Source organism: Hesperophylax consimilis, chromosome 28 (assembly GCF_061612785.1).
Source record: "Hesperophylax consimilis isolate HC1 chromosome 28, BYU_Hcon_1.0, whole genome shotgun sequence".
Classification (NCBI taxonomy): domain Eukaryota; kingdom Metazoa; phylum Arthropoda; class Insecta; order Trichoptera; family Limnephilidae; genus Hesperophylax; species Hesperophylax consimilis.
This window is the reverse complement of record NC_142863.1, coordinates 25,410,918-25,424,676: the sequence shown is the minus strand read 5'-3', so window position 1 is coordinate 25,424,676 and position 13,759 is coordinate 25,410,918. Positions and strand designations below refer to the sequence as shown.

General features: G+C 39.1%; 1 protein-coding gene across 1 annotated transcript in view; it reads right to left on the bottom strand.

Annotated features, from left to right (window-relative positions):
* The window catches only part of LOC149410425 (trehalose transporter 1-like protein), a 30,955-nt gene extending 20,116 nt beyond the window's left edge, over window positions 1–10,839 (bottom strand). The window contains exons 1-7 of the mRNA XM_089648639.1: window positions 10,485–10,839; window positions 7,772–8,004; window positions 6,836–7,159; window positions 5,950–6,073; window positions 5,620–5,652; window positions 5,139–5,356; window positions 4,193–4,393 (exon numbers count right to left, since the gene is read on the bottom strand). Of these exons, the coding sequence (XP_089504765.1) occupies window positions 4,193–4,393; window positions 5,139–5,356; window positions 5,620–5,652; window positions 5,950–6,073; window positions 6,836–7,159; window positions 7,772–8,004; window positions 10,485–10,548 (1,197 nt within the window). The 5' untranslated portion in view covers window positions 10,549–10,839. The remainder of the gene's footprint in view (window positions 1–4,192; window positions 4,394–5,138; window positions 5,357–5,619; window positions 5,653–5,949; window positions 6,074–6,835; window positions 7,160–7,771; window positions 8,005–10,484) is intronic.
* Window positions 10,840–13,759: the final 2,920 nt, after the last annotated feature.

The window sequence follows — 13,759 nt, the reverse complement described above, 5'->3', positions numbered from 1 at the left end:
CATACTTTAATTTAATTTGGTAGGCGGGAATGGGTACCGCCGCCCTGGGAACCATTTATTGGATGACCAACACCTCTGCCGCGGGTCACCCCAAGTGGTTCGCTACGTTTGGTGACTTAGCAGGGGTGCCCGGGTTCATGGGTTAAGGTTTGCCCGGGTCTTGGTGGCGGGTGCGTCGGCCCACCTTCTGCGTGGCGGGCCGGTTGGGAGATGCTGGTTGAGGGAGACCCTTTACAACCGGTTACCGCTGTCCGGGCCGCTCGATAGTACAGGGGCCCGACCTTCAGGCTCACGACTAAGGGTGGGCTGCCCCATCAGCGAGTGAAAAAACCCCGCCACTGCTGTTGTACCGGTTCGTGACCGGAGGGGACCCAGCAGCAGCGTTTGGGGCGCATTGGATGCCCTCTCCAGCCGGACTCTCCCAGCCTATGGCCTAGCACCGCAGTGGGTGGGCTGGAACCAAACGCTCATCACTCCTGGACAGCCTGAACCCCAGATTCCTACCCACCCCTCATACCTTTCCTTTCCAGACCTTTCTTTTACCTCATACACTTACAAAAAAAAAAAAACTTAAAATCATGAACATACAAAATAAATTTAACATCAATACAGCGGCGAGTAGCAGGCGTCCCCGGTGCGGGCCAAAACTGTTGGTAAATTTTGCCAACATTCGCGGCCTGCACACAAATTTAAGCTCTGTTCATCACCATCTTTTGTCCCAACGTCCCAACCTTCTTTTCCTATCCAAAACTCAGATAGCCGAGCCACCAGACTCCTCCTATCTGGACTGCCCGGGCTTTACCCTTGCAAGCAAGTTCTGACTCAAAGGAGGAGTCTGCCTCTATAGTCGAGCTGACGTCAACTGTGTACGATTATTGAGTCTGGAAAACTCCAGATTCGACGTAATGTGGATGCGCGTCAATCTTGCCAGTACGGCAAGATTCTACGCATGTTTATACCGCTCACCGAACCATAGCGAATCAGACACTTCCGAACTCTTCAAACATTTGAGCTATACTATTGATGATCTCTTGCCCCGCTACCCTTCGGCCGAGTTTATTGTTCTGGGGGACTTCAATGTTCATAACGAACCATGGTTGAAGTTCTCAGGCCCAACGGACTCGGCTGGCCGACAGGCGGAATCCTTTTCCATTTGCTACGGACTAGAGCAACTGGTTCAGGAGCCTACAAGGGTTCCTGATGTCCAGACTCACCGCTCCAATCTGTTAGACCTATTCTTAACTACTGTGCCACACGGTTATAAGATTGACGTCACAGCGCCTCTGGGATCATCCGACCACTGCCTAGTGACGACATCAATCCCCGTCAACCTCAGACCAACCAATGAGAGGCTGAGGAGAAAAGTGTGGCACTATAGGTCAGCAGATTGGTTCGGTATGCGGGCCCATTTCAACGCTTTTCCGTGGTCAGCTGTTTGTTTTCGGACTTCGGACCCTTCAAGATGTGCCCAGGAGATTGGTGAAGTCATCAAATCGGCGATGGATGGTTTCATAAAATCGACTACTAAAGAAACTGGTGTGGGCTCAAAGCCGTGGTTCAGTCGACAATGCTCCGAAGCAGTTCGACAAAAAAACGCGGCTTACCGAGCCTACAACACATCTCGAACGCCCGAAAGCAGATCAGCATACAACAAATCGGCAAATGAATGAAAGAGAATCATTAATAGGTCAAAATTCGAACACGACCTGCAGATCAGCAAAAAGCTGGCTGCCTGCCCGCATGGCAGCAGAGCATTCTGGTCGCTTGCGGGCTCAATAGGTCGGAATTTTTGCAAACCCAGTTTGCCATCTCTTACCAGACCTTACGGCTCACTAGCAAACACCGCCACCGAAAAGACTAACATATTAGGGAAAATGTTTGCGGAAAACTCGACCCTCGACGACGGAAGTGCTGTTCCGCCGTCGGTTCCTCACTGCGGCTTCTATATGAAAAAGCTGAAGATCCGGCATCGGGATGTACTCCACGTCAAACGGGGGCTCGATGTTAACAAAGCTAGTGGACCTGATGGAATACCTGCCCTGGTATTGCAGAGGTGTGCTGCGGAAATAGTTCCAGTTTTGACAAAGCTCTTCAAAATGTCCCTGAAGTGTGGCACTGTGCCCTCTGGTTGGAAAAAAGAGGTCATTCACCCTATTCCCAAGAAAGGTGACCGCTCCAACCTGGCCAACTACCACCCCATAGCGATCACATCAGTTCTGTCCAAAGTGATGGAACGTGTGATCAACGACAAACTGCTCACATACCCCGAGAAGAACAAAATTATCAAAGACCGTCAATACGGATTCCAGCGGAATCGCTCGTGCTGTGATCTTCTCGTATGTGACGGATATTTAAGGCGGTGCCTGGAACGTCACGGTGAGACCCAAACGGTCGCACTAGACATATCCAAGGCCTTTGACCGGGTCTGGCACCGAGGACTTGTCAACAAATTGCCTTCTTACGGACTCCCCGCATCCCTGTGTACGTGGATTGCTGATTTTTTAAGGGATAGGTCGATTCAGGCGGTTGCTGACGGTTTCACCTCTTCCTCACACTCCATAAATGCTGGCGTCCCACAGGGATCGGTTCTGTCTCCGACTTTGTTTTTGTTGAACATCAATGACCTTTTGACATGTGCACCGATTCATTGCTACGCGGATGACATTACAATTCATGATAGCTTTTTGTTTGACAAGCCCCCAAAGGTCACACAAACTCCAACGGCTTGGAGGGCTTTGAAGCAGAGAATGGACGGTTATCTCGAGAGTATTTCCTCCTGGGGTAAAAATAATCTCGTCGAATTTAATGTTTCAAAGACTCAATCCTGTCTGATTACGTCTAAAAGGGATCCAAATGGTAATCTAGTCTCCTTCAACGGAAGCAATCTTCCGAACAGGCCTTCCATTGATATGCTTGGTGTAACTATAAGTGACCAGCTAAGGTACGGGGGCTCCATCGAAGCTAGAGTAAAGTTGGCCTCTCAGAAGCTGAGCGTACTGTACAGGGCCCGCAGATACTTTAATAATACACAACTGCTGACCCTGTACAAATCGCAAGTGCGCCCTACTGTCGAATTTTGCAGCCATCTCTGGTCCGGAGCCCCTAAATACCTGAATAAAACCCTTGACTCTCTGCAGAAACGGGCGGTCCGTTTGATAGATTCCCCAATCTTAACAAACGGACTGCAATCTTTAGAGCTCAGGCGTCAGGTAGGTATGCTGTCCTTGTTCTATCGGTATAACAATGGAAGATGCTCTGAGGAACTAGCGTCATTGATCCTTTCGGCACCGGTGCGTAGTCGGAATACACGCCAAACGCGCGCCCAACATTTTTACACGGTTGACATTTGTCACATGAGAACGGGTCGCTTCTACGATTCGTTCTTAAGTTCAACAGCTCAGCTGTGGAACGAACTGCCGGCCTCTGTGTTTCCTCCCTCCTACAACATGGGACTCTTTAAGACCCATGTTCACTCCTTCCTCTCCACAAAAAGACCCTCCACACAGCATCCCCAGAGATGACATAGGCCCTGAGGGAAATTATTTTCTTCTGGGCCTCGTGTGTGGAGTTAATATAAAAAAAAACAAAAATGTAAAGTTGTTCGTATACATATTTATAATTTGTTATTATTGTGTTTCTAAGAAAGTAGATGAATAATAAACATCTATTTTGTCCGAAATGTGGTAAAATTTAAAATTAATATGAAAAAGTTACCCAAAAAGAAAATTTATAGAACAATCTTCACAACTGATTTGAATAACGCTGGGTGCGGGAAATTTTCTAAGAGAAGACCCTTGGAATTCTAATATTATTGGAAGCAAACTTTGGTTGGGGAAAAGATACAGATATCACCAAATACTGATGATTTTTTACTCTGTCCAAAAATTAAAACACAAGATAAATTAGAATTAGGTCTATGCCCTAAAGCTGGAATGTCTGATGTAAGTTGTAAATCTACTTTATTGATATTTGGTGACGGAGAAACTGGATATTGGTGGTACATCTGAATCAACTATTTTTAAATAACGAATGTGTTTTGTAACATCGCTACTTATTAAACGACATTACTTCAAAATCAAAAAACTGACAAAATTTTCTGGATTTGGGGAAACAAAACATATTTTGAAGTTTTTGGACAAAGATGAATAAAAAAATATGAATCAAATTCTATTTAACGACTTGATTGAATTACCTGAACCAAGAAAACCTCCGATGGCAGAATGAAGGGAACTGGTCCAATGCCCATTGAGAATGTGCTGACACATACGGATAGAGAAGTTACTGGGATCCAACCATAGGGTGATACGTCATAACCAGTATCACGAACGTAGAAGTAGGTTCCGAGGGTGGACATTGACAATATCACTGCACAACAGGAACCTATGAGAAGAATCTGAAATAAAAAAATTTGCTAAGAAACTGCTTTGCAAAAATATTATACTAAAGTGTTAGAGTTTTGTTAAATATTTGATTTGATGTGGCTCTGAAAACGACGACGGAGGCGCCTTAGACTAAACTGACAACTTTAATTACTTAAACCTGGGTTCAAAGGATCAAGTCATCGTTGATGTAAAAAAGTTTTAGAGCATTTTTTTAGAACGAGAGACATTTACCAAAATAAGCCATTTTTTGGTAATTTCTTCACGTCCAATCATTTTTAAGTAAACTCTTGAAAATAGACGTGTGTATTGTCTATTGACTTCTAAATTGTCTTAAATGATATTATGTCGTGTTACGCTTATCTTTCTTTAGCCAACGTTCTGAACAGCGTTACAGTGTAAGGACACTGTACATCTGCCGTGTAACACTGTAACACTGTCCGAAGCGTTGTCTAAGGAAGGAGAAAGCGCACCATGACATCACTCATTAATAAGATTATACTTTTGGCCGTGAAAATCGAACATATATTTTTGTCTCTACCAAGGTATCTTTTTAGTTATTGGAACTGAGAAAAGTTGGATGCGGCTTCTGATGGATCAGATGAATTTGGGAATTTTGGGACATGGAAACCAAGATATTTGTTTTGGTGACAGAATTATCTTAATTTTTGAACTTTCTATTGCGAGAACCATCTGGTGTACAAAACTCTCTTAGGAAAACATTTATAAGTGGAAAATGATCTATATGATTTTGTTTACTTTTCTGCCCAGCCGTTCAATGAGGGAAACAGCGACTACGGATCCTGTAAGTTGAAGGAAACCGACGACAATACTGGCCATTGAAGAAGACATGGTGCTGCCAGCTTCTTCGAAGATGTTGTTTGCATAGGTTAACACCGCGAATATTCCCATAAAGCACTGAGCTGTCAGAAGAGATACCGTCAAGGCGAGAGCTTTCCGAGAAGGCGGGGAGTTTACTGGAAATAATACAATAATTACTGTCGAATTCATCTGACAATAGAAACTATTTGTCTTAAAAAGTTAACGTGAAAAAAATCAACACACGAAACAACATAAAATATTGAGTAATCCAGAAACATTCAAAGATAACCTCAGAGCCTAAACATACACATAAAGATCTCAAGATAAAAGCACGACGATATCAAGTAAAGTTGCTGTCATGATACTTGCTTTCAGAGATTTGATTTACAATGTTCAACAAACGTAGATAAATACTTACAAAGGAATTTCCAAGGCGACACGTCTTCACCACCTTAAAGAATAAATCGATTAAAATGTGATTCCAAAATATTTTAATAATGACATTGATTTTATAGTTTTACTCTACACAAAGAAAGTGCGCACTAAGCCTGTGATAGACCACGCTATTAGCGCATTATATTTTGGTGGCTTGGCATATTTCAGCATATCGCCTGCCGTACACTGCCAAATAGTCCAAGCCTACCCTATGATATTGACAAGTTTTTTTTATTAAAAAAAACTTGTTGGTTGGCTGGTTTCTTGAAATATAAACAAAGTAACTTAATTTATATTTGGACATGAAATTCACCTTTGTTGGTAGCATTTTTCTTTTCCGATGATTCTGCTTCGTTTATTAGCTGATTCAGTTCTTTCTTCACCAGAGAACTGTCCACTGAAACTCTCCTTAACCATGTTAGAGCTTCGCCAGCTTCCTACAATTAGAACCAAGTCATTTATTGCTTAATAAAATTATTAAAAAGTGACATTTATCCAGAACTTACCAATAGAATATTGAATATGGTAATCCAACGTAAAAAAAGAATAACATAATTAGCGTAGATAAAAACAGAAGTGATCCAAGAACTGGACCTTGCTATACTCCGTGCCTGCTTTAGTTGTTGTTGTTTTTTGTTTGTTTGTTAAGATAATACCGTACAAGAGTCCCAAATGATCTCAACCGTCTAAGGCCGGTGGAATTTTGGCAACGCCTACATTGGCGTTGCCGATGTATGTGGTGAGGCTGATAGTAGTAGGACGAGAAGGAGATGGAGAAGAAGAAGGTGGGGTCGTACATCACCATTCAGGTCTAGTCACTAATGACGACCAAAGCCTTTTCAAGCAATGTTTCGATTCTGAACGGTAGTCCTTGACCAGGTGCCGAAAAAGCCTTTACTAATATTTTGTTTAAAGAATTAAGTTATGAAATAATACTAATTAATTAAATCGACTTTATTTGCAAACGCCGGTATTTAAACCTGCGACCTTTCAATTCATATTCAGTTATTGAAGGCTCTTTGACTACGGAGGCATCGTAGTATTAATCTTTTATATGTTAATTTAAATGATTTTAAAGATAATTTGCAGTGTTGATTAATCATTAAAATATTAGTGTTATGTATCAATGGTCCTTTTCAGAGTTTTAAAGGTACTTAGTACTCATCGAAGTTAACGTTTTGACTATTTGGACTTCATACCTTCAATTGATTAGTTTTAACCAGATAAGACGGTGATTCTGGCATTCTTGACATCAGGATGAAGAACAAGAATGGTATCGTCAACATAATGGTCAGCACGATGAAGTAACTAAAATAAGCTCCCAGGGCATATACAGCGACGACACCAGTATTGAAGGCGAAGGTCAACATTGTTCCAAGCATTCCCCTAGCCTCCACACTGGCCACTTCTGAGGAGTACAGTGGAGCTATCAGGAGAGTTCCAGCACCTCCAAAGCCAATGATTAGCCTGGCGCAAATAAGTGCCGTGGGGTGTAGCCACACCAGCTTTAGGCTCCAACCAATCTGTTAATAGAAAATAATACTGTTATTATTTAGAGAGTGAAGTGTTCTTTGTTAGCATCTTCTTTTAAAGTTTTAGATTGCCAAGTAAACTTTTGTCCTCCATCAATAAGACACGGTGCTTCCATGTACAAGAGATAGCAACACTGAGTTGCAGAATAACGCTAAACCTTTGAAGGGTAATGTCGTCTCTCACCTTGCATGCGTCTTAAGTCCCAAAAACCTTCTGGAGGAAGAGAGTGGTTCGTCCAAATAGCTCTCACTCCAAAAGATAAGTGGAAATAGGTGGGTGTGAGGAATGTCACTGAAAGAGAGCCTGGGTTCTCAATGTCTCGTAAACTCTGGTCTTCCGTCAATAGGATATGGTGTTTCCAAAGCCATTGTGCCTACACGATGCGCAAGCGGGGCCTTGGAGAGTCGATATATGAATGCGATGCGGTGTAGACCACCGAACATGTGGTTAACTAATCCCAGCTCCATTTATTCTCCGGCGGGATTTATCAGGTCCACACGACGATTCTTGAAGCCCAAGACTGGCTCGCAGACCTTGTTCACCCTCTGATCCCCTGACCAAACGGTAAAGAAGAAGAACTTCTGATTTATTCACTTGCTTACCATAAATGGTAAGGCACTAGCCAAAGATGCCTTCTTCCTGCCAATTCTGTCGGCCAGCCATCCAAATACTGGAGTTCCGAATATGGCACCGATGCAAAAGGTGGAGGCCACCATTGAGACCTGGAGCACCGTGAGAGGAGCTCCCATAGGAGAGTTGTCAACATCGGTGAGAATTGGTAGAGAGGGAGAAACCCAACCTATGGCGCAGCCTTGACTAAAAGTCAGAATATTTGCTAGAAGTAAAATAAGTTTTGTATTATTGGCATCAAAGTTAGCGGTCAATAGTTTGTCATGGCCTGTGAGTGTCCAGATTCATTTCATGAAATTTTCGTAAGCCTTGGAGGAAATCTCAGATGAAGTGTTATTAATATTACATTATTTTTTTCATAATCTGACACTATAAGTAATATTTGATTGGCGAAAAAACCGATTGAATAGATTTTTACGCATCTATGGAAATACGCAAAAAAATTGGATACTTTTTGTGAAACAAAAACCTCCTTTTTTTCTAGTGACATCAGTGCTTAAAAAAATGTTGTTTCTCTTCAATTTATATCATACCATTTACCATAATAATACTGGATCCTTTGTGATTTAACGATTTTAGCTGACATGCGATTTTATTTTTAATTTATTATTGCAATTGATTACATTCATGCTTCAACTTACAATACTTTTAATAGCTTCTCTTTTAAGCGAGGCTTGTGTGGAGAGAAGTGGAGTGTATTGAAAATACACTTTTTCTAATTAAGTTACATGAAAAAGATACTTTAAAATTTAAAAACAATAAATTTAAATTAAAGTTACACAGTAAAAATATCAACCCAAAAAACAATGCTATTTTACTATAGGTAATATAACTATTTTAAAATGTCCTTTAGCACTTTTGTTTGAATGAGGATTGTTCCTTTCTCCCCAGGGACTAACTAAATTGATTGAACCGCGCTATCACTTAAGTCAAATCCTGATTGGATGGTACCGTGATTTATTTTGAATATTAACTGCTGTAAATTTTTCATCTACAACGAGTCTATCTGTTGAGTTTCAGTTCAATTGGATATCGAAAAATGGTTTAGTTTACACTTCCAAGATTTTATGTCATTCATTTATAAAGATATTTCATTCATTTGTTCATTCATCAAGAATACAAAATCGAAGTTCAAATAGACGTATTTAAAAAGAGAATAGTGAAAAGTTTTTAAATTAAGAAGTGCTAATATACTTAGTTTATATTTATTTTCATAATACATAGTTGCTTTTGAAGTAAAATAATATTAGATTTAATAATTAATATTTATCTTGATGTTAATCACCTCCATCTTTGCATCATTTTTACATTATTTTTAAAAAAGCACATCGAATTAATTAATTCATAAAAAAACTGTTTGTGGCCTTTATATTTGATACTGGCGCTAGAAAAAATTCCATAAGTTGTTGCATTTCACCAATGTCAATGTGACAACTCACGGTCAATAAACACAAGAACACCTGCCAGCTCTTGAAGAGACCCACTTGTATGAGGAAGACTGAGCAGTGTCCAAAAAACAGATTTTTATTAATGAACACTTTCTTTTTAAAATAGATCGATATAGGAGAACCTAGGTAAAATAATTTCGTATAATTTTAATAATTTTTTGAACGTGTTTTAAATAAAAAAGAAGAGGAGGTTCTGGGAAGCCAAAATGTGTGCGGGATGGGTAGAAATCTGGGGGTCAGTGTGTCCAGGAGTGACATATGAAAAAAATCAATTCTTCCACTGCTGGAGTACAAGGCGATGGGTCGAGAGAGCCCAGCTGGAGGGGTTAAAGGATCTCCAAAGGGCCGCACCCAATCCTGCCCGCCATGCAGTTGGTGGGCAGATGCATCCACCGCCAAGGTCTGGACAAACCAACCAGCCGTAGCTTGCCAGTTGGGATGACAGAGGTGGCAAAGGTGTTGGTAATCCAATGAATGGTTGTCGGGCCGGCGGTACCCATACCTCCTCTCATTCATACAGATTCATACATCTCCACATACTTGCTCTTCTGTTTTACTGACTCTTGACATTCGTTTAATTGTTGCAGGGCAACCACGCTTTGTCTTTCCATTCGCTTTCTCGATATATTATTCATTGACTGAGTCTAGCGAAGTCCTGTTTTATCTCTACCGTTTTGAATTTCAGCTGTTTGTACGTTCCGTTTTCGCTTCAAGATGGTGGCCGTTTTAATGGTTCAGAAAAGATATTTTTAAAAAATCTTCTTTTATATTTGGAATTCTTTATTCACATTTTTTCAATATGATTGTATCTACCAAACTGCTTGGAGAAAGTTTTTAAAAGAATTGTTATTTAGATAATAACGTTTCTTTGTACAAATTGTACAATTTTATTCTTTATTTAAAACAATTAAATGCTACATAAAAGATAATGATTTACAATTATCTAGGTTGGTCTTACAAAATATGTAATTTTGGTATTGACACATTAAATAAGGCAAAATTAGAAACATACTTCATTGAACACGAAATTTACACACTGTTCACGAGACTACTGGCATTTCTGTTTGTTTGTTCAAAACAGCAAAACGTCAAATTGGTTATTTTGTTCACAAGCCTTGTATTATTACCGAATATTAACGCTCCTGAACAATTTTAACAAGTTTATCAGAAATCTGATTTACACAGTATTCAGTCTACTTTACGTCATGAACGAAATAACATTATAAAATGTACTTACTTACTATAACTGCAAAGAATTGATTTCTAATTCCGCCTCCCTTAGAGCCGTCCTTTTCTGCCATGTTTTTAAATTTATTTCACAAGAATGTAAGTTATATATAAATTGAAAAAAATGACTTCTTATTTTTAACACACACAGAAATGTATGTAAAATGATAAATGCGAACTCAGAAAAAGTTAAGACAAATCACCAATTGACAAGTACGAAGATTTGATTAATTCAAAAAGGTTATATTAAATTATTTATTTAACGTTTCATTCATTGATATTAGATACTTGTCTATGGGAACTTTATTTTCAAAAACGTGGTTTTGTAAAATACATATTTTATATTAGTTTATAGCGAGTTTACAACAACGCTCAACTAAACTGACTGAATGCGATGAGAATATTTTCGGTTGGAACTCCATCTCAGTAATGGTCACGTGGAATTTCGTAAGGAAAGACCTTATAACCGCAGAGATAATAAATATTTTTTGTTTATTTAAACGTGAGTGTTCAACATTTTTTTCAAATTTTTGAGTAGTTTGTCAAAAATTTATATTAACTATTGATTTAACACTTTCCATAAGTTAATTTTTTTGTGTAGAAACTAAATGAAATAGAGTAATGCATTTTTTTACATAAACTCTACTCAAGAGGCCCTGAGGAAAATATTTTCCCTCAGGGCCTATATCATCTTTGAGTATGCTATATGAAGGTCTTTTTCCTTAGGAAAGGAAGGATAGGAATTTCTGGGAAGGAAAAGGGTATTAGGGGTAGGTGGGAATCTGGGGGGTCTGTATGTCCAGGATTGACGGATTGGATCCCTCTTACTGCGGTACAAGGCGATGTTCAGAGAAATTCCCAATGAAGAGGTCGAAAGGTCTCCCTCAACTAGTCTCTCGCGATCTGGCGTGCCAAGCAGTTGGTGGGTAGACGCATCCGTCACTACTAAACCTAGACAAACCCCACCCCAAGAACCTGGGCACCTCTACTAAGTCACCAAACGTAGCAAACCACTTGGGGCGACCGACGCCAGAGGTGGTATCCATAACCTCCTCCCAAAACGTTAACATATAAGTGGTATGTTCACGAATATAGGGACATGTTTGCATGTTTCTTGAAACCTTCAAGATTTATGTTCACGATATCAAGAGACAAACCCTGTATGCATAGTAGATCGTGGCGCTGCGCCTGGGAGTAGTTGTTTGGTACAGCATTAGGGTCCCACTACTTTTCGACTGACGACTTTGGTAGTGAGTCTCAGAATGCAAATCTTCATGATGGATACATTGAGGGAACGCGTCGTACATTCTAGATACAATATAAAAGTAAAAATATTTTAATTAACGTCATCCATAAACACGAATAATATAACGAGCGTCGCGTTTAACTTTGACTATAAAATATTATTAGTTATAACTCTAAGTAATATACATAAATTATTTTGCAAAGCATCTTTGAGGTGATTTTCACTTGAAAAAGCGCTATAGAAACAATCCAACCATTATTAATATTCGTTAATATGAATTTATCATCTGTGAATGCGAGCCTTAGAAAAACAGTGGTCAGAGCGCCTGTAGTAAACAAAACACAATGATGCAATACTCCAATGGGAGTATTTCAATAGAGATAAGATAAATTAAAAAAATAGTTAAGCAATGACTGCACCATATACTCTTAAATTATGACTGCATTTCTCCTTTTACGCTGACTCGTGCAGTAGTCGGACGGTGAACAAGCAACTCAAATCAACTTGTTTGCGTACACAGATATGTATTTGAAGTTTATTAAAATAAATCAGAATTAAATGAAAAAATAGAAAAAGGACTACGGCCTCAGTCAGGACCACATTGCAGAAAAGTAATAGTAATTAAATGTATTTGTTTCAACAAATGCGTCTGGTTCCGACCCAGGCGTTATGGATTTAATTCGTCTGGTAGTCAAGTCCCCCATCCACTTTTCATATTGTGAGCATGTTAATGCATTATTATTTGGACTACAAAAAAACGGTCTTGATTTTTAATATAATATCTATAAATATCATCTTGTTGTCCGATGATATTTTTTTTCAACTTTTTAGCTGTCTCAACAAACAAAAATAATTTTCCCTTTACATGCTGCCACTGGGTAGTTGGTTACAGCTTAGCGGGTTACGTGATACGCACTCCGTCTCGTTCCAGCAGCGCCGTAAGAGACATATTGTTTTATTTTTTATAACTGCCCATATTATTTTCATGTTATTTCCTTTATTTTATTTGAAATCATTTAAGTTCGTTTAATTAAATGTCAATTACATGCATATTTTGCAGCACGCATTACCAAATAATGTTTTTTTTTAAATACTGCTAATTTGTCAATTAAAAATTAATAATAATAATTAACAAATTACTATCGCAATGGGACGTCGAGTTCTAAGTGAAATAATTTTGCATACATAAAATAAATATAATGTATAGTATCTGATTCAAAAACATATTCAATTTCGTTGAACGGCCCTGTCATTTCTTTAGAAACATCTTCAATGTCAAGCGCGTCACTTCAGGATAAATCATTCTTGAAGGAGTAAAGATGTCTATTTTAACAAGGTGTTCATATAAAATATATAATTATTATAAATGAATAGAGACCTGAACCTGATCATGCGTTTGCATTAACGGGAATGTTTACCCGAAATTCGCAACGTTCAGGCAAATAACGCACATTTTAGTATTTTTCAGGCAATTTTCCCTATTAAAATAATAGAGTTCATTTATTTTATCATTTAAATATTTTTTGCCTATTTTATTGAAGTGCTGGAATTGAAAATTACAATGAAATGCAGCGAACTTTACGTTGAAAACGGTGCGTGTTGCGATTAATTTTTGGTTTTGAAAAATATGACGGCTTTCAATGGTCAATGATCTTCGGAGTATCTTCCATTGAAATACTGGTAGAACAAGGATAGCATTCCTCCAAGCGCCCGTAATGTTATGGTAAATAATTGAAGATAATGTTAGTGATCATTCCCTACCTCAACTGTTAGTTAACATTAGTTCCCCTGCCTTTATGCTGTACAGGCAGGAGTGCTCTTGTGAGGTGTCACGGGACGCAATTAGGTGGCAAAAGCTCAGTTGGTAGTGATTTCGGTCCCGTAAAGATCTGAGATCATCCCAGTCTTTGTCTCTTTCATATATTCATTGAGATTTGTTCTTCTTCAATGAGCAACAATTAAATGCTAATTTAAAAGTATTCAACGTTACGGCACACCCGGTACGTAATAAAACTGCCAAAAGAAGAATGTTCACGATT